The 21,370-nt window shown below is 39.1% G+C and overlaps 1 protein-coding gene across 4 annotated transcripts in view; it reads left to right on the plus strand.

Annotated features, from left to right (window-relative positions):
• The window catches only part of clstn1 (calsyntenin 1), a 41,472-nt gene extending 23,120 nt beyond the window's left edge, over positions 1-18,352 (plus strand). For 2 of the 4 annotated variants that reach the window (XM_061736351.1, XM_061736353.1), the window contains 14 exons: positions 525-674; positions 948-1,133; positions 1,235-1,483; positions 4,121-4,242; positions 4,422-4,584; positions 4,936-4,986; positions 6,009-6,166; positions 6,303-6,451; positions 7,795-8,039; positions 8,813-8,983; positions 9,286-9,431; positions 9,557-9,692; positions 10,569-10,753; positions 14,969-18,352. In XM_061736351.1, the coding sequence (XP_061592335.1) occupies positions 525-674; positions 948-1,133; positions 1,235-1,483; positions 4,121-4,242; positions 4,422-4,584; positions 4,936-4,986; positions 6,009-6,166; positions 6,303-6,451; positions 7,795-8,039; positions 8,813-8,983; positions 9,286-9,431; positions 9,557-9,692; positions 10,569-10,753; positions 14,969-15,166 (2,309 nt within the window). In that variant the 3' untranslated portion in view covers positions 15,167-18,352. The remainder of the gene's footprint in view (positions 1-524; positions 675-947; positions 1,134-1,234; positions 1,484-4,120; positions 4,243-4,421; positions 4,585-4,935; positions 4,987-6,008; positions 6,167-6,302; positions 6,452-7,794; positions 8,040-8,812; positions 8,984-9,285; positions 9,432-9,556; positions 9,693-10,568; positions 10,754-14,968) is intronic. The other 2 variants (XM_061736354.1, XM_061736355.1) reach the window with 1 other exon arrangement.
• The last annotated feature ends 3,018 nt before the right edge of the window (positions 18,353-21,370 follow it).

Consider the following 21,370-nt stretch of genomic DNA (forward strand, 5'->3'; position numbering starts at 1 on the left):
AAGACTGTCTGTCTGCTAAAATTCAATGAGGCTCGCTGGTTTGCAAGACAATGAAAGGCTTATAGAAGTATTAACCAGAGAGTCACTGTTTTATGGTGGTCCCTCCATTTCTTTTTGAGTCTTGTGAAACATAAAATGCATCAAATATTGAGGTCTCACTGATGTGATACAGGTCTGATGAAAATTAATCACGTGCAAGTGATAGTGTGAACAAGTTAATAGGTATTAATAGGTATGTTGATTGGGTCAGCTAATTACGTAGTGTTTCAGGCAGAGATACAAGATTGGATCAGATCTTAGGTCAACAGTTTCCATCCCATTCTTTTAATCATTACATGCTCAGACTATGTGTACATATTAGTTCTTTGTGTTTCCTCTGAGGTACTTTGTTTTGGTGGCTATCAATACATTTTTAAAGTGTGGTGTCATTTGCATGTATATATATATAATGTATGTTCCTGTTTTAGCTTTCAAGAAAATAGTCCAGATACTCAGATTATCTTTTTGTTTCCTGCTTCACTCAGGATTCGTCAAGAATACAGAGAAACTGAGCTACGGCAAAGAGCACATGTATAAGTTGACTGTAACCGCCTATGACTGTGGAAAGAACCGGGCCTCCGAGGATGTTCTGGTGAAGATCAGTGTGAAACCCACCTGCAAACCCAGCTGGCAAGGTATCAGACCTTTTCTCTTCTTGCTATAGGTCACCAGCTTGTTTGGGTGTGCCTAGATTAGTTAAAAGTGACCCGCTGATGCAGAGAACACCGTCTACCATTTTCAAAAAGGGTTTTAAATCCCCTTTAAGCCATAAGGCCTGGTTACTTGGTGAAAGATCAAAAATCCTTCTTCATGAGTAATTGCTTTACAAAGCCTTGTTTTCACTGCTCAAGTCCAATGAGTGCTACTTGATTTAGCTTTTTTCTTCTTCCCTCTTTTACCTTTTTCAGGCTTTAATAAGAGGATTGAGTATGAGCCTGGTACAGGTAGCCTGGCCCTCTTTCCCAGCATGCACTTGGAGACCTGTGATGAGCCAATCACCTCCATCCGAGCCAGCATTGAATTGGAAACCAACCACATTGGAAAAGGCTGTGATCGTGACACCTACTCTGAGAAGTCACTGCACAAGTTGTGCGGTAAACAAATGCTCCACTGGAAATGTTTTATAATGAATAATGGGAAAGAAGCTTGTCTGGTAAATCAGAGTACCCATTTGAATCAATTTTGCTTCCTTCAGGGGCTAGCTCTGGTACCGTGGAGCTCCTTCCTGCACCCAGCAGCTCAGCCAACTGGACGGTAGGACTTCCCACTGACAATGGGCATGACAGCGACCAGGTGTTTGAGTTCAATGGCACCCAGGCCATCAAGGTTCCTGATGGTACGGTGAGCACCACTCTGAAGGAGCCCTTCACCATCTCTGTCTGGATGAGGCACGGCCCCGGAGTCCACGAGAAAGAGACCATCGTCTGCAACGCTGATAAAACAGGTAATTGCTCACGAAAAAGGCGAAATCTTTCCATATTATTCTGGCTTAAACATCAATAAAGGCATATTTAAATTGGATAATGGAAACTGGCCTTCTAAAATACAACAGTGGAATCTTACTAATCTTCAGTTGTGAAAACCGTTCAGACATTAGGGGAACAAAATATTTAGTTAGTTTCAAGTTTGAATTTTCTGAGAGGGTTGTTTACTTCAATACTGGCCACGGTTACATGTTTTTTAATTCGGAATTAATTATCCTTCGAGTTTACATGGAAATAGTAATTCCGAATTGAGGTTTACATGGAAAACACGTTTGATCGGCTTTATCCAATTCCGCTTAAGGTCTGGGGGTTGGGAAGGGTTCTGATTGGACAGGGGGGCGGGCCGGAGGTTACGTCTACCGGATATTACGTCTACCGGAAGAAAAACAAACTTAGCCGCCACAACTTTGAAAAGCTCACAATTTTTATGTTTCCTGCCATCTGTTCTTTTAATTATTTCCAGGTCCTCCAAGCTATTTATTAAATAAATCGTCTCTGCTCTTGAACACCGTTTACTGCGTGCTGCCATCTTGAAACTTCTCGAAAACAAGCCCAGTGCGGAATATAAGCGTCATCGCGACAGACGGGCAAGGGAACGAGAAGAAAGACCGGAATTAATTTAAAGCGGAATGAGTGTATACATGATCGCGGAAATATTCTATTCGGATTTAAAATCGGAATAAACCAGCACCTTACTTCGGAATTAAGTTTAATTCGGAATGGCCATTTTAATTCGGAATTCCGTGTTTACATGGTAATTTTTACTCATTTTAAATCTGATTTAATTTTAATTCTGAATTAAAGAGGAATTAAAGTTTCCATGTAAACGCACTCACTATTTCCTAAAAGTGACATGGAAAAACTGCTGAATTAAGATCTGCAGAATATTGAGTTTGTATGGTTCAGAATAACGTTTATGGTGATTGTTACATGTTTATTAAAAAAAAAAAAAAGACTTTGCACATAATAGTTCTTACCATAATTATAAGATTAGTAAGAAGAGACATGCCCTCAAGCTAATTGAAAGATTGGGAGTTGACCTATAGTGTCCACTTAAGAGGTTAAATGATATACTGCTGTATATAAATTCTACAATCTACAAATACCCCTCAGATTTTATTTCATTTTTTTAAAAGTGTAACTTAGGCTATAATCAGCATTTGTGTCCAGCTGGCTGCCTAACAAATGGTAAAAATGATTCTATCTCACCTTTCATCTTTGCTGAATGTTCACTGACCTCTCTATTTCTGTCAGTGGTTGTAAGTTGTGCGTTTAGTCACATCCTCCGTGATCTCAGTGACAGTAAAGTCTCTGGTGTGGCCAGAGAGGGGGAGGCGCTTCATCAACTTCATTATGGCTGCTTATATAAGAAGGATTACATCAGAACGGCTGTGCCCTGGACAGGATGCTCGCGTATCCATGATCTCAGTGTCATTCAGCACAGAGGCTGTGTCTCAGACGCATGACTCGCATTTACCATTTCAAACGCTGTGAAAGTAACCATTAAATTTGGGTGCACCAGTGACCACAAAATGATGCGGTAATAGGTATCCTTATTACGTACAATCTCAAGCACATAATCATTGGTCAGCCTTTTTTGGTTGCTGTCTTCTTACTTCTAAGTCTAAGTGAATAATTGGAAAATAACCATTTTAAAACAAGAAATGGTAGTTAAGGTATAAATAACGTCTCTGTAGAATACAGATGGTGCATTCATTAACCAAGAACAAGTTGGACATTTCAATACATTAAAAAAAAAAAAACAACAAAAAGCTTTATTTGTTGTCATGACAGGAAACGGGAAGTTATGGTGGAGTGTTATAAGCTGTGTTATGTCAAGTTAACATTGTAACTGCTCTCGGCTAAGCATATAAGAATTTACATTTTATTCATGAAGCACCTCACAGACACGAAACTCACAAAGGCAGACGCAAATAATGCGCAAGTACAAATGGAGTACATTTTTTATTTTTATTTATCCTTTATTTATCCAGGAAAGTCCCATTGAGATACAATATCTCTTCTGCCAGGGAGTCCTGGTCAAGATGGCAGTAGAGAAATAAAATGAACATGAAATGTAGGTTAGATAAAAACAGTAAACCCATAAAACCATTTGCCAACTAAAAGCCTTTTTAAAAAGAAAAGTCTTCAACTGCTTTTTGTAAACATCAACAGTCTATGCTGCAAATTGACAGAGGCAGTATTCCATAGCCTAGCAGCTGTTGCTGCAAAGGAGATATCATCTTGAAACTTGTTTTTGGTACCTCAAATAACATCAGACCTGCTGGCCTCAGATTGCAGGTCAGAAATATTTTTAAAAAAGCAATCGTGCTCATATTTTTCCTTTTTAAGATGCTTTTTTTTTTTAAACTAACAAATATATGGTTGGCCTTTTGGTATTATATCTTTTTGTAAATATAATGCAGTAATACTTCAGACCTCATTATTTTTCCATATATTAAGTTGGTTAAGTTGACTACCAGCTGTCTTGGACATAGTCACACAGTCTACTGTATGCATGTATGTATGTATATATGTATACACATTTTAGAGTTGGTTCTTATAATTGAACTCCATCACTTTTTTTTTCTCTGCAGAAATGAACAGACACCACTACTCGCTCTACGTCCACAACTGCAGACTTATCTTCCTCCTACGCCAGGATCCATCGGAGGCAGAGAACTACAAACCAGCAGAGTTTCACTGGAAACTCGACCAGGTCAGTTGTTTCTGAAACCCAAACTTGCACCTGAGCTTGTTTGCACAGGAAGATATTGGTGCTGCATCATCATATCAGTTGGGTTTGGTTTCCAGCAGTTCCAAATTGGATGACAACCCAAGACCAAGATGCTAGGGCAACGTGTAAACTTATCATTTTCTCTGTCGTGCCCTTCACAGGTGTGTGACAAAGAGTGGCATCACTATGTGCTCAATGTGGAGTTCCCCACTGTTTCCCTGTTTGTGGATGGGACCACCTTTGAGCCCTTCCTTGTTACAGAGGACTACCCTCTGCATGCTTCCAAGATTGAAACTCAGCTCACCATTGGTGCCTGCTGGCAAGGTAATGCTGTTTTTATTTAGTCTCATCACTGCCTTGTAGACAAAATGTATCTTAAAAAAAAAAAAAAGTCTGTTATTTAGTCATTGATGATTTGGAAACATGAACTCTTCTTTTGTGCAGCTGATTCTCTGCATTTCTGATGGTGAAATAGTATTATTCTTCTTATTTTCTTTATTTAGAGCTTGTTTAATATACAGTGTGGTTATTGTCTTATTTATATTTTAACACTGAATTAACTCTTGGAATCTGAAATGATGCAGCATGACTTTGTGTTTAGCGTCTGAATCTTTCCTGCAGATCTTCAACTTTCCTTCCCGTCTCTCCCTGCTCTCTCGTTTCCTTCATTTACAGAAAACTCAGGACATGACAATGACACTGAGACAGCCCCTGAGCCCACCTCAGGTTGCTCAAGTCTTTCCCTTTCACCTCAGATATGTCCATATGTCCACAATGTCCCACCATGCTAACTGCATCTTCATACCATTTTGACTAGAATGATTCCTAAACATTCTAGATGGAAAAAATATTATTTTTCTCATTTATTTATCTGTGCTTTTATTTATATTTCCATATTTGCAGCATGTGATGTGCTGCTACTTGAATGTTTTTTGCATCGCCTTCATCTCCCATTTATTTGCTTTTCACACTTCAGTAACAGGAAGTTTTTTTTTAATGTTTTTTTTTTTTAATATGTATATGTTTAAACTGATTCACCATTGCCAGCAGAACAGAAATAGACACATAGCACAGAAAAAAAAAACCCAACATAACTCTGACCTCACTGCTGCTTTTGGCCACATTGTCATTTTCTCTCAGTTTGACCTTTTCATTGGAAGTAGTAACTCCTCCATATCAGATAACAAACCTGCAGCAAAGTACAAACACGTAACTGGATGATTTTATGACCTTGACATGCAGTTTCTAATGCTGCAGTTGGACTTCCACTAATTGTAGTTTATTAGAAAAATAAAGATAAACGATAATCTGTAATACTGAGATTTAGTATTTCTTTTGTCTATTTTGAGCGTTTTTCCAGCCCTGAGGATGTAACTTGCTTTGTGAAGATAATTTAATGTAGTATAAAGTATAAAGTAGATCATTTCATTTTGCGTTATCTCCTTTTTGGAGTTTTTTTGTGTGAGATGATCGGAAATCTTTTCACAGTGGGACCGCAGTTCATCCCTCTAATGCAACTGTTGCATGTACCGAAGGCGCGTCCTTTATCATCTGCTTGTCTTGTCCTCTGGGCCTCAGGCCTTTGTAAGGAAACGCATACTAACTTGCATGAACTCCATTCATGCCAGCTTTGCTCACTGAGACAGCATGCTCGAATCACAAACTCTGAAAAGAGAGGTCTGTGGAATGTACTCTAAAGTATCTCTGCTGATATGTTTGTGCTCTGCCGTTTTCTTTTCCTCATCCAGGTGCAAATGCTCGAATGGCTCAGTTTTTCAGAGGAAACCTTGCAGGACTGATCATCCGCTCTGGCAAGCTGGAGAACAAGAAAGTGATCGACTGTTTGTACACCTGCAAAGAAGGACTGGACGTGCAGCTGCCTGAGGAGGTAGCTTCTGCTGTCAAGGTGAGAGCAAAAAAAGGGGCCTCATTTCAAAATGTTATTGCTTTGAAAAAGGCACTCAAATGTAATGATCCTGTCATCTGGAGGGTTGCAACTGTTTTGCCAGGAACTATTAATTGGTAACTCTGCCCCTCCCCAGGTGGATTTTAACCCCAACCAGTCGTCTCTGACTGTGGAAGGAGACGACATTGACGCCTTTGATAAAGTCATGCAGCACATCTCCTACTTGAATTCTCGCCAGTTCCCAACTCCTGGGATAAGACACCTTCGTGTCTCCACCACTGTCAAGTATGTAGCAGGAACTAAGAATTTTTTTATCAGCAAAATAGACATTCAGAGATGGGTTACTTTGCAGTTATAAATCATGAATTAATTCTGGAGGTTAAATGGAGGTCAAGGGTTTTATCTATGGGGATCTAATTCTAGAAATCTCTTCCAAGTCTTAAAATTAAGTAAATACAACTTTAGATGAATAACACATGCACTCATCATCAGATTGTTTAGAAATATAAATACATCCCATAATTTCATAGCTTGAACTTTAAATAGTTGTTTTCTGTGTGTCATCATCAATATCACACAATTTGGCAGAACATTATGACAACATTATTTCAGTTCGTTGACGTTCTCTCAGCCACAGCGTTTCATCCAGGTTGAGGTCCGAATTTTGACTGGGCCTTTGGAACAGTGTGATTATTTTCCTTTATCAAGCCATTCAGCTGCAGATTTGTTGGTGTACCTATGAACTTTTGAAAGTTGCATGAACATTTTTTTGCCAAGCTTTAGTTGTTGAATGCAAGGGACTCAACGACTGCAAGCTGCTCAACTCCAGTGGCTTAAAAAAGAAGCCCAAATCATCCCCTTTCCACCACTGTGGTATAAAATGTTTGGATCTGGTTTTCACCAAGTATGAAAACTCTCACCTCAGTCCAACTTCTCAAAGGGACATTGCTCCTGAGGTCTTGTTCTTTGTAAACATGAGCTTTGTTGCCATGTTTCTCTTTTTGGGGGGGGTTTCAAAGAGGCTTTATCCTAGAAAACATTCAAAGCAACACAACTTGTGCTTGTGTTTTTCTGGCTGTGCTCCAATGAAGCCTGTACAGTTTGAGAAGTAGCTTATGGGTTTTTGTTTTTTGCAATTTCTCCAAGCATCACATCGTCTGACCGTGGAGTGAACCTACTAGGGCATCAATGCCTAATGTTTTCCACTTGTGAATAATCTTTCTCTTTTGTAGAAAGAAGGACTGAATTGTTTAGGAATGGCTTTCAAACTCTACCTAGATTGAAGGGCAGCAATAATTACTTGTCTAAGATTATTGCTGATGTTTTTCCCTTTTGACATTGTTTATACATACCTGAATGCTCCAGACCAATGTTGGCTGCCACTTATCCTCTGAATTCCTTGTCAGGCAGGATTTTCATGTTAAAACAGTTTATTGCATTTTTTTATATGAAATATTGATATGTTACAAGTTGTTACCCAAATTTGTGTTAGGATGATGATACCAGTTTGGTCTTTTTAAAAGAAAAAGGAGGAACATTAGTTTTATCCACACACAAAAAAAGATGTATATAAAAAAAATAGAGATTCTGGTGATTATTAATGTTGTTAATTGTTAAATCTTTCACAGATGCTTCAACGAGGATGCCTGTGTAACGGTGCCTGATGCTGAAGGTTACGTAATGGTGCTGCAGCCAGAGGAACCCAAGATCAGCCTGAGTGGAATTGACCACTTTGCCCGCAGCGCTGCTGAATTTGAGAGCCAGGAGGGAGTGACACTGTTCCCTGAGCTTCGCATTGTTAGCACCATCACCCGTGAAGTAGAGGCTGACGCAGAGTCTGACGCTGCAGAGGGGGCTGACGATGACCCCACAGGTGAGAGACATCCATCTGGGAACTTTAAGTAACCATTTATGGTGTTATACAGAAATAGCAGTCAGTAATAATAGTAAATAAAAAGGTGGTGGCTATATTAAGGATTATACTTGAGTTTTGAAGGGATTGAACAGCAACAGACAAAGGAGGGAGGGGGAAACGGAAGAGATGAGTTGTTATTTCTGGGAGTGGCCAGCAACCAGACGTGCCATCTGTTAGGCTTCAATGTGAGTTAAGAAGAGGAGGGACAATAAGACGCCGACACAGATGCAGCTAGATACAATGTCCTCTGGAGAGCAACAGACCATATGGGACAAAAGAGCTTAGAGAGATCTGCTGCCATTACCTGCATTAGCCTGCTCCACCTTACATGACCAACACACAGGAGAGGCCGCAGCAGATGATTAAGAATCATTTACTAGGAGCTTACTTTGAGTCAAAACGTGAAAGCTCTCCACAAGAATTTTTATTTACCTCATACAGGTAAACGAGGAACCTAGACTGTATCATCTGTGCCGTGGTATTAAAACACCACGGTTACATTTTAAAACTTTGTTTGTGAACCACTGAATTGCTCTATATCTGTTGAAATATGGTTAAAGCCAAACAGGCCCATTAATACCCAACTCCCACTCTTTGGTTTTCAGGAGATTAGTTCCCAAAACACTTAGCAGATGGAGCATGAACAACACACTTACACTGGAAAGAAACTAGGTATTTGAATAAGGCTTTGCCACTTCTTATTCCTAATAATTTTGATATGTTTCTTTTAGTACAAGAGACGGTGGTCTCAGAGGAGATCATGCATAACTTGGACATGTGTGAAGTGTCTGTGGTGGGAGATGAACTGGACGGGGAACACGAGAGCCTGGAGGTGGAGACCAACCAGCTGCAGCAGCGCGCCCTGGAGATGAGCTCCTCTAACCTGGGCCTCATCATCACTGGTACAGAACACAGCGCTTGGAATACGACACCTGCAAAGTTTATAGTTTCCAGCAAAGAACTGCTTTATATAAGAAATACAATGAATTTATGTAAACAAGAAAATATTTTAATGAGCAGGGATATAAACCAGGGTTACTTGCATCAAATCTGCTGCCAGTTTAGGGACCAAGTCAGCTTTCAAATATATATTTTTGAATTTGTCTAAGAAATTTGCACAGCTTTTCCTCTGATATTGAGTTTTTTGAACAGCCTCGGCTAATACCTGATACTTTTTTACTCAAGTTCCTCCTGTGTCTTCCAGGTGTGAACACCATGGCTAACTACGAGCAGGTCCTGCACCTCATCCGTTACAAGAACTGGCACACCGAAGCTCTCTTTGACAGGAAATTCAAGCTGGTCTGTTCTGAGCTCAACGGTCGCTACATCAGCAATGACTTCAAGGTTGAGGTATGATGCAGCAGTGGCATCAACAAAACAGTGGCAGCTTTAACAACCCAGAACTGCAAGTCACAGGACTTTCCCCTCACTACAACACAGTTTACAGATAGGTTTTTTTTTTATTTTTTCTGCAGGTCAATGTGATCCACACAGCCAGTCCTGTGGAGCATGCCAACAATGCTATGGTGCAGCCCAACTTCATCAACCCTGTCCATCACGCCTCTGTGGATCTGTCTGGCCACAACTTGGTCAACGCACATCAGGGCTCAGGTACTGAAACCTTTGAGGCTGACACGAAATGTTAGGACTCGGACACAAACCAAGACTCTGCATGTTTTTATTTGTTGACTGGACAAGCTTTTAATAAAACATGCCTGCAGTTTTAAGCCCTATTTTGAGGGGATTAGTATTATCAAGAGACCTCATTTCATTTAGAATCCCCCCCAAACCCCCCCTACCACACTCAAGTGTTTGTTTTGTTTTGCGTATTTGCACAAGATAAATACAGTCTGTTTTACTTGTATTTACTGTTTATCCCCCAGTGTACTGTTGATTTTGATGGAAGGTGTTTGGTGGAAGTAGGATTTTTAGATGGACGAAAAAATATGTTAAAACGGCACCTATTTAAAAAAGATATAACAAAACATTCTCTGTTTGATGATGAAAGCAGTAATCTGGTTTAACTGCACCGCAGAAAACAATGTTATGTATACTGGTTAGCTTTGCTGCGGATGGATTACAGTCTAAGTGGAAGTAGGGCGTGCATGAAACACTGGTTGCTGGTGTTTTTTGTGGCACAAGTTTGGGGATTACACTTTGGCGAGGTCTGTGACATTCGTCCAGGCGGTGCTCTCAGCACAACCTTTTATATTCCAGCCTCCGTAATCTTCTAGGCTGACGGGCTCGCTAAGCTTGCCGCTGCACATGAGAGGCTGTTTCCTGATCATATGGGCCAAACTGGAGCAGGTTGCCAGGGGACAAGCGGGGCTATTTAAAGAAAGATGCACACCTAGAACCGCCGAGGGCATTCATGTGCAATATGCCACGTGCTGACGCACCATGGAACTGCAGCCCTTGAGATGCCTTTGTTGACCCGCATGAAACATTAACATAATGTCGTATTATTTTGTGTTTTTCTTGTTGTAGTGGTTCCCAGCGCTGCCACCATTGTTATTGTGGTGTGTGTCAGCTTCCTGGTGTTTATGATCATCCTGGGCGTGTTCCGTATCCGAGCTGCACACCAGAGCACCATGAGAGACCAGGAGAACGGCAAGGAGAACGAGATGGACTGGGACGACTCTGCTCTCACCATAACTGTTAACCCTATGGAGGTAAATTAGAAAGAAAAAACAGAATATAGATAAGTGTTTTAATGAAGCAAAATAAGAAAAGTATTTAGGAAAATCTGAGTGGTAGAACTTGAATTCTTAGGAAAAAAATTGTTTAGCTGCAGTCAAGACAGCTTTTCACCAGCTGATGAATTCTTTGTGATGTTGAGATTGCGCCCTAGTTTTTATCTGAGCCCTAATAATTGACAATCCTTTGGGGAACAGAGGAGGGGGGTGGCGTTACTTCTCAAACTAAAATGAAAGACGCACGCACACACACACACGCACACACATCCCCCACCAGGCACTGACAGTTTCATAAAAAGGATAATAAAATAAATAACCAAATAATTTGTGGCTTTCCACAACAGAGATTGCATCTCCTTGATTTCATACTGATATTTTACATGAGACATAGATTACCATGGTAACATAGTAAACCATCGGAATAGCTTTTTTGTCATAAACTGAAAGAATAAAGCACATGGAGCTCTGTCTCTTTGACTTTCCATGTACATTAAAATAATGTAGTGTGATGAAAATAGATGCGGAGACACAGCAATCATGCGAAAATGAAAAATGTAATTTAGTGAAAAGTGGAGAATATCAATGGTTATTCCAGCAACTGGTCAATGGACGCTGCCGGTAAACTTTGGTACTGGATGAAATAGCTTGGATAGCTTTATCAATGGAAGCAAAAACTTGAGATTGGAAACGGTCATCCAGGTGCCATATCCATGTTAAGAAGATGAGCCAAGAAAAGCCGGCACCCAAGTTAACGGCTGCCATGAATGCAGTTAGGAGCCTGCAGAAGGCACAGATGGAGAAGATGGCCGTAGCATTCAGAAATCCTCACATAGTCATAAAACAAAGATGGACGTTTTTTTGTTGTTGTTTCTTTAAATGACAAACAGCAGTTGTTTTTGTCATTATTTGATGAACAAAAAATATAATACAAATAAAACATCTCATTCGGCTGCAAAATTGTGCTTGAAATAAATATTGTCACATTAAGTTACATCTGTTACATCTTATAACCCTTTAGACAAGGATTTTAATATAAATACAGAAGGGTTCCTGATAAACGGAAATAAATAGCACAGCATGTTTACGAAATGGATTTTCAAATTTCCATTTTTATAGATTCAGTGTTTCAGTGTTACAGGTTTAAGTGTTTTTTTCTCTGGTTTTACACCCGAGTAAAACCATTTACCATTTTGAAATCCACGGGTTGTCATATCCATTATATTCTCACTGCAATTTCTGTTACATTATGCTGCTAGAAGACTGATTTTTTGGGGTGTTGAACCCCAAATGAATTAATTTTGACCCAACCAGAGGATAGCATTTTATTTAAGATCAACTATCAGAAGTGAGGTAGCAGACAAATGTGAGCTCACCAGTGCAGCCTGTTACCTGTCTTCTACATAATAGATTATACAATATTGCATGTATTATGCTTTTTTAAATAATGCATTATAAATTAATAATGTGTTTTTAAAAGTGTCAATTTTCCTGGCAGCAGCTCAGTATTCACGGTAACTACAAAGAATACAAATATAAAGCTTTTATCAAGAAAAAGGTAACTCTTGAAAGAGATACAGAAGTGGTATTTGGTGAGTCTCGTGTGAACGTTGTAAATATAGCCACATATGGTCTAAATATAGCTACGGCTTACAGGAACACAACATACTCGATTCCTGAAAGCTCCCACAGTTCAGAGCTGATTTATTGATACAGAATTGTCAGACTTTAACAAAATGATTAAAATGAGAGCCAGCCAAATAAAAAATACAATAAAGAAAATGGGGAGAAGGCCTTTACTAAGGTGAAGATGCCTGTGCCATACACAAGATGTAAAAAAAAAAAAAAGAAATCATCTAGTAAAAGATTAGTGCCAGAGCCGACATGAGCTGCTGATGGAGGGAAACCACTGGCTGCTCTTCTTTGGCTTTAAAGTTTTTACATGAGAGCATCCTGAGCTAATCACTGATGAAAGGAAGTGGACAAACACAACAATTAATGATAAAAGATCAGAAGAAAAAAAGACTGAATCAGGGAGAATATACCAACACAAAGCTGCATCCAGCAGTGACTTTTAGAGAAATGTGAGCAGGCTCATTGATCAATTGAGAGATATAGTGTTTCCATTAAATTAAACGGGTGAATATCAAAACCATATTGGGACTATTTAGACTGGATGACGTGTTTTTTTACTGGTCTCTGGCATCCTGTTAAGATTTTATAGTCTTGTATTAAATTTAGAAGCAGCATAATGGATTTGAGAGAAATAGACGCTTTATTTTGGGATTTAATAAGATCAGACTTGTATGTTTTGACTATTGCCATGGTAATAAATGTCCAAATCATCATTCTTTTATTAGATTTGTTTGTCAACATCGTGTACCTCATTTCACCCGGCATCAACAAGGTGACACTGGGATTCAAAAATCTTTTTTTTTTTCTTGAAAGTTACAACTGTTCCAGTAAAACATCGCAAAGGTCAAGTGTTACTGATGAAGGTTGTGTCTTGGAATAATATTGAAATTGAAATTGCCCCTAAAAAAGTCAGAAGGCCTAAAATCGATTGTATGAATTAATTAGATAAATCGAGTTTTTGTGTAACGGGGCATTTTCGGCTCCCCGTTTTCACATAGCGGTACAGCAAGCGACAACATCGTTATAGCACACCGACACAGAAACAGCAAGTGACAACATGGTTACCGGTTAAAGTGGGAAGTTTGTTCCCAAGAAAGGAATAAAAACATCTGCCGTATGGAACTGGTATGAGTTTGCTGCGACAGACGTGCAGCAAGAGACCCCACGGCGCTGCAACATTTGTCTAAAGCCCATCGCAGTCAAAGGCAGCAGCAGCACAAACCTATTCTAACACCTGAAACAGAGGCATCCAGCCAGATATGAAAAATGCCAGTTTCTCAGAGACAAACAAAACCACAGTGATTAAAAAAAACAGCTAAATGTAGCCGTATTCTTTGCACAAGGCACCGCATGTGACAGGAAAGGGGGACGGTGGAGAACAATCACCGTAGCGGTCGCCTCACACATAGCCAAAGACATGGTAGCCATATATACCATGGAGAAGACGGGGTTTAATAATTTCATTAAAACCTTAGACCCCAGATATGAGCTACCCAACCACAAGTACTTCAGGGGGTGTGCATTTATTTATTCATCCCAGAAGTGGGGGTTATATCTGTCTTGCTTGTGATTACATAAAAGCAAAATTTCCCTGAAGTTGTCTGCCATTGTACGTATTGCTTTCCTTTGTAAGTAAGGGGGGAAAATCTAAAAAAAAAATAGAAAAATGGAATAAAATTAATTTAAAAAAAATCTGCAATTGTATATTTAGGCCATATCCCCCACCAGCCCTAGTTGCAGCTGACCTGATAACTGCAACAAACAACGTTGCTGTCTTGGAACTACAAGCCTCGCTGTATCATGTCTTACGGTTCTCATCTGTTATTTTTATGCTTTTCACGATCAGCAACAAATGTCTTGAGTCGTATGCCACCAAACATTTTCAAAGGAAGAAACATCACCAAGTAAATCAGTCACTTAAATGTTTTGCTAGTATAATCAATGATGACAGAATGTGGAGAAGTTGTACCGTATTTTATGGACTATAAAGTGCACCGGATTATAAGGCGCATGATAAAAAGTATATAAAGCAAAACAAAACAGTCTGCTGAGTTGAACTTTATTCAACTCGTTCACAATAACTCAGAATATCGTTTTAACTAAAACAGAAAAATACACTCACATTTTAAATCATTAGTCTTCCACAAATCCACCAATAAAAAGGTCTGGAGGTAAGCGTCCTACTACGTCCTGTTGTCTGATTGGTTCATTGTTGCCAGTGACGGTGGACACCTGAAGTTAGTTGGAGGTTGGAACAACGTTGTATTGATTATAATTGGATGATGATATAGATTTGAAAATTGGGTTTAGGCTAAAAACCTAACGTTGACTTGACGTCTAATAATAGTAAGGTAACATTGACTAGATGTTGGGTGATGGTTGCTTTGCCGCACTACATAATTACTTATCTAACGTGGTGTGATGTTGCAACCCGTATCCAACCAAGGACCGACTTCAATATAGTTAGCCCTATAGTTTGGAAAATACAGTAGTTTAGTAATTGTGCAGCTTATTGTGTGAGAAAATCAAGCCCCTTCCCTCTTGTTGACTGTGACGCAGACGTACGAGGACCAGCACAGCAGTGAGGACGAGGAGGAGGAAGAGGAGGAGGAGAGTGAGGACGGGGAGGAGGAAGATGATATCACGAGTGCTGACTCAGACAGCAGCGAGGATGAGGAGGCCGGAGAGCCGGAGGACCAGCAGGCGGCCAGCAGACAGCAGCAGCTGGAGTGGGACGACTCCACCCTCACCTACTGAGACGACAAACACCAGCTCTGACAGACAAACAAACACACTGACACATCACCGACTCCCACTCACTGCTACACACACACACACACACACACACACTCACACACCCCTCCTTACAGTTTCATGTCTAGGAGCCATGATGTAAAAAAAAAAAAAAAGGAAAAAAAACCCTCAAGCATATATATGGTCAAGGCTTTCCTGTCGTTATGTTTGTGGTGGTACTCAGTGTAGTGTAGTTATCACCGGATTGCTGATTTTTACTTTTTATTTTTTTATTTATTATATCTCAACTCCCAGGAAAACTTGGCCTACATTTGTTTTGAACTGTGTGAGGAAGCCAACCCTGCACTTTTTATTTGGTCTCAGACACGTTGAGGCTTTTGGAAGGAGAATTGTTTTCTTATCCTAATGTATATTCTTTGCTAATGCATTTCGATTTGTTTGCCGCTAAACTTTAACAGCTTTGACTTCGGTTTTCTTCAGTTCGTAGTCCACAGGGAAACATTTTAACAAGTAGCCTGCATTTTCTCTCTTTTTATTATTTTTTTAATTTATTTTTTTTCTTGTTTTAGTGCATGAGGAAATTTGGGGAAGTCTTACGTGTAGAGAAACAAATTACTTTTTAAAGATTTTGTAAATATGAAGAAACCATGTAATTAGTCAATGTGTTAGTAAAGACCCACTCAGCTGGGTCTAATATCTAAAATGACGCAAGATGTAATGTAGAATATTTGTGTCTCACAGGTTGTAGCATGTTGCTAAATTTCTGCAAAAGGTGTTCCATCATGCTTGTACAAAGCGTCTGCCTCATGATGAGAAACCCAGGACTGTTTCGCGGAGGTTTCCATGGCAAAGTGGTGTCCATTTTGTATTTTCAGTTTCTGCAACGAGTGAAATGAGTTCTTTTGTTTTTCTCGTGGGCAGGACCGCTTGATGGCTTCAGCTCTATTCGTGCTTTGCTTTGCTTGCACAGGTGGCAACGCTCGACTCCTGGTGTTCGTGTTATTTCATTTCCAGTAGAGCTCACTGTTGTACAGAAGGGATTTTATTTTTGTCCGGAGTCATCACACTCATGTACAAATCAGCATTCGGTGTGGTACTTCACAAACAGCGGGTTAGGAGGGCTGTTTTATCTTTAAATATAGGTACTTAAAATTTCTGCCGACTTGCTCGGACAAGCGGAGATTCACTCAGCAGCTTTAAAGCCTTTTCTTCCAGTCCTGCTGCGCTTAAAGGAGGTGGAAATAAAACCTCTCAAACTACTGAAAGAGCTTCGTTTATGAGAGACTGAGGTTTAGTGGAGACTGGTTGAATAGTGCAATAGAGCTGGCGTTGTTTTTGGGAGGAGAAATGACGTGAACGGGTTTGTTAGATTTGTCTTTGTTGCAAATTTATTTTCCATGGCTGATTAATCCTTGAAATAACAGATGCATTTTTAAACTGTTTTCATATTGCAAAAGTATCCCAGACTTTATTGCAGTTCAACGATTTACATCTTTGAGTACAACTGTGTCGTTTACAGCAGGGAAACACTTTAAAAATGGATTTGTCTTATTTGAATCTTAAACTGGGATATTTTTTTTTTTTTTTTTTTGCAATAGACCACTTGATTTTCTTGTAAATGGAGCTGTACTTTAGAGTTGATCTAAGATATTTGTTTACATTTGGTAAACTTTACTTTTCGTGCTGGTATTGGTATGAAACTTATACAACTGATTGGGGGGAAAATGTGCCCAACCTTTATTTCTTCTCAGACACTATTGTCCAAAACTGTTGTAAATACATTTCACAAGATCTGATAACTAAGGAATTAACACTTTAAACTGTCTGTTGTTCGCCTCATGCATCAGGTACTCAGAGCTGCATAAAGACCAGATTTGGGGCATTGAAGTGTGAAGAAAGAGGCATTAAAATGATGACAGAAGTTGGTGGCGTTTTCACATTTTGCATGTAAATTTTTTTTTTACATTTCTTTTTTTCTTCCTTTTTTAGGGGCCAAAATGGATTTAATAATAATTAAAAAAGAAAAAAAAAAACATTTGAGCCTCTTTTTGGAGACAGGAGCTTCTTTTAAGGATTCAAGTCAGAGTTGACTTTAAAGTTCTATTAATTTTATTTTCATTTTAATGTTTTTTGTGGGAAAGAAAATAGTGACCAGTCTCCCTTCCATGATGATTGAGACCCGTAAAACATGGGGCCAGGTCTGAGCCGGCTGAGATGGGAGTGCCTTTTGCCAATCATAGTGTAATTAGCAGGTCTAACAAAGATATACTTTTCCATGCTCTTTTATTCGTGACTTTTGTTTTTTTATTTGTCTAATGCTAGATTTCTTATGTCGCTGAGGAAACAATTTCCCTCAGTTTGTAACAATAGTCCGCCGCTAGTTTTCTTAAAGGTGAACACATGTTACATAGGTGTTGTGTCCTTGTTAATGTGTAGAGGAAGTAGGTCCATATTGTATCTTCTATATCTGTTGTACTAAAATCATATTGACAGAGCCCACCTTGAAAAGATGTACAATACAATATGAATTGCTTTGGCAGCATACATGGGAGCACCGCTAACTGACCTGTCTGTGTACAGTGAGGGATGATTTTGAACAGTTTCTTACGTTCTTAGTGGTTGAAAAATAGTTTTTGAGGGCAGCGTAAAAAATTCACCTGATTGCAATAAACTTCAACCTGATTTCATGGCGTCCACTCGTCAGCTCCAGGGCAGAAGCCTAGTACCATGGATCACTGATGCGTGAACACTCACTCCGAAGAGTCCAAGGACTCCACTGTCTGCAGTTTAGTGGGTTATCTCTTCTCCGATCAGCCCCAGAGCAAAGACTTACTTCCTATTAACATGAAATCCAACCAACCAGTAACAACACTGTGGGGAATTGACTTGCATTAGCCATAAGTTTGTATACGTTCCATGTAGGGGGGCGAGGTTTGAGCCTGGGCCGACAAAGGAGTTGCGATACACTACTACTGATTCTCAGATCGTCTTTTTCACACAACCATGACACTCCAGCTAATTTTTTGTTTTCTCACGATTGTTGGCTCGAAGTTGGATGATGGTGGTGTTTTCAGAATGGTTGATTCTTCCTTTGTGCTTGTTGGAGCTGCTCTCACTTTTCTACCAATTGAAAGACAAATTGTAGTGAAGTTGATGCTTGCTTGTGAACAGAATAAAGGATAATGAGATGGGATAAAACCGTTGTCTACTCTTATTTCTTCAGTCATTACCAACTGTAAATGTACCACTGGTTAGAGAGGGAGAGGGAAGAGTCCAGGGCCACAGCATGAGAAACACACCCATGCTTGGTGGCTCTACTGAGCAATGGCGCCCCCTGATGGTGAAAATAGTCACGCACCTTAGAAATAAACCAATTTCACAAATTTAACAAATCAAATGAATAAAACAGCTTTACTGTACAACTTTTATACACATCCAAAATCACTTCTAATGTTAATTATCAAGCCTTAAATTCAGTTGTATTTAGTTTTCAATGGTCAACCTTTTTAGAGGAAAAAAATAAATCAGGCGTCAGATTTGCAGCTGTCAGAATAAAAATAAAAAAGTCTCACATTCATTGCTTTGGTAAGTGTTTTAAACTGCTTCCATTATTTGTAACATGATGATCTACAAATTTACAATAAAGGAAAGGAAATAAACAAAAATGCATTAGAAAATGCCACCATGACACCTGCAGGCCACCACTGATTTAATGCCTGCTGGACGGATGTGCATCGTTCTAAGCAAAATGTATTTCTTCTGACAGCTGAGAAGTCCAACCATCTGATTTGATATCTGGTGACTCAAGCCCAGAGCAGACAATTCACATGACTTTCATAGCCGTTTAATCACTTAGTTCCGCCCTATTGATGGGTTGCTGCCATCCAAGAAAAGACCACCCATCTTAGGAAAAACGGATTTTTGAAGCTTCCTCTGAAGAAGCACTACTAAAACATTACCAACAAAGGGCCTATAATCTCCCAGCAGATGTTGACATGTTGGTGTGGTTACACGTTTAAGCACACAACAGTGTTTGAGTTGTGAACATGGTGCTCATTGGACCACATTTATTTTTTGTATGCATCATTTCTGTGGTCCGTTTTTTTTTTTTTTAGTTTTTTGCCAAAAAACTCAAATATACATTTTTATTGGTGGATTTTATGCTCTGCAACTCCCCAATAATATCCTACTAAGTGTCAACTTGGGAACTTTTTTTTTCTTGCGTGTTGCAATCATGCACTAATGTGTATGATTGCAACACGTTCAGACCATATTAGTTTGAGTTCTTTCCACAAGACTGAACCACTTAAAGTCACTAATCCTATTGAAATATTAACTAGTTCAGCAGTCTGTGCCTTACTACGAATCCTCTTGTGGAGCATGAAGTGATGTTAACTCCTTTATCTCATAGAACCCATTTGTTTTTGTAGGGTTTAATATTATTATGCTTTGATTGGTTTCTTTTTCCAGCCCTAACAGGTCTGAATCACAGCCACTACACTGTCCAGACTTCAAACGTGCTCACACACACCAATCTGTCATTACCCAACTGAGATAAAAATCCAAAATGTTATATTCTTCAAGGCTTCAGTTGTAGGGTCTGTCCAAGATGCCACGTGGACCTCTTCAAATATAGTTGCGTAGCAGCAAACCAAGTTCCAGTGGCCAATATTTCCAAATGTTAATATATTTATGAAACCTTAAGGGCTCGTACATGATGGCACATGGAAAAGGGGGGGAAAAAAAGCCAAATCTTAAACCAGTTGCTCAGGAGGAGATGTTGCAATTACCAGATTTATGTTATAACCTCATCTGACTCAAATGCTTTTCTAATCACATTTAGATTCCCTCAGTGCTTCCTATAATTAGGATGTCAGATGACTGCACTACGTCCAGTTAATAACTTATTTGTCAAACTTTTTAAACTTACGGGCCAATAACAATTACAGCCTTGACCTAAAAGCTTTTCTGATGTACAAGTTCACATTTCAGGATCTCTACTGATCATTGTGATGTTCTCTTGATGTCTGCCAAATTTAGTTAATAAACAACTTCTATCACTTTTTTTGTTGTTTCTTTAGAACAGTTTCTGAACTGTAAGAGGCAATTTTTCTATATTTTTTTTTAAATTAAATTTGCTCAGAACACTTCTTTTTTCCCTTCATTTTTTTTTTTTTTTTCCTCATTTAAATTGTGACCTTTTGGATTATTTTTTTTTCATGCTGGTTTGGATACAGTTCTGCCTGGAAGATTTAAACTGGCAATTCTGGTGCGTTTTAACCTTTATGATGAGTAACCATGACAACTGAAAGTTGGAAAGTTGGAAGAGGTAGATGGACCTTTTCGACTTATGAATGGCTACTGATCAGAAGAAGAAAAAACTAACAAACCTCAAAAGCAGATGAGTTGAACAGGATAGGTCAAAGATCTAGAGCAGGAAATGTAATGGAGAGGAAAAAAAGAAAAGATGTTTTAGCCTATTTTTGTTCCTTGATCATCGTGGGGAGTATAAAATCCCAGACAGGTGGGTTGGATGAGCTTGAGACAGGTGTGTGGCTGCAGGACCATGTTCTGCACGCCAGCGTCTCTACGCCGGTCTAAAACGTTACAGGCAGAACAAAGATATCAGACAGACTGACAGAAGTGGGATGCTGTTTCTTTTCTTTCTAAACTATTCTTTCTATACTAAAGTGAGATTATTACATTTTAATATGTGTTTAGAAACGTACGTGAAGTCAGTTTCTATGTTTGTATAGAACATTTTCTGAACTGTTATGGTGGAATCATGACATTTAAATGTAAAAACATGGTAGATAGATTAAGAATCCCCTACAGATATCTACCAGTTATTACACTAGCAGTTCTCCAAGTGGTTATTAAAAAAAAAACATACTTTTTTGTTTTGTCTTTCAGACCCACTCCTTCCCACCAACTTTGTCATTAAATTGTTCCTGTTATTTAAAAATAAATAAATAAAAGAGTAAGTGGTAAGCGGTAAGTCAAACATGTCTGAATACCATGATGAAAAGTTACTAAAAGAATACTGACCTCACAATCTGTTTACAATTTACACATCAATCACACTTGTGGGCTTGATCCAAAGCTAATAATCAGTACGATGTTTTTCATAAGCACAACTGTGAAATTTCATCCTGGAGCTACAACTCATACACGTCAATACGTCATCAACCAATTTCCACTTGTTCA

This window comes from Cololabis saira, chromosome 12, assembly GCF_033807715.1.
Source record: "Cololabis saira isolate AMF1-May2022 chromosome 12, fColSai1.1, whole genome shotgun sequence".
Lineage (NCBI taxonomy): Eukaryota > Metazoa > Chordata > Actinopteri > Beloniformes > Belonidae > Cololabis > Cololabis saira.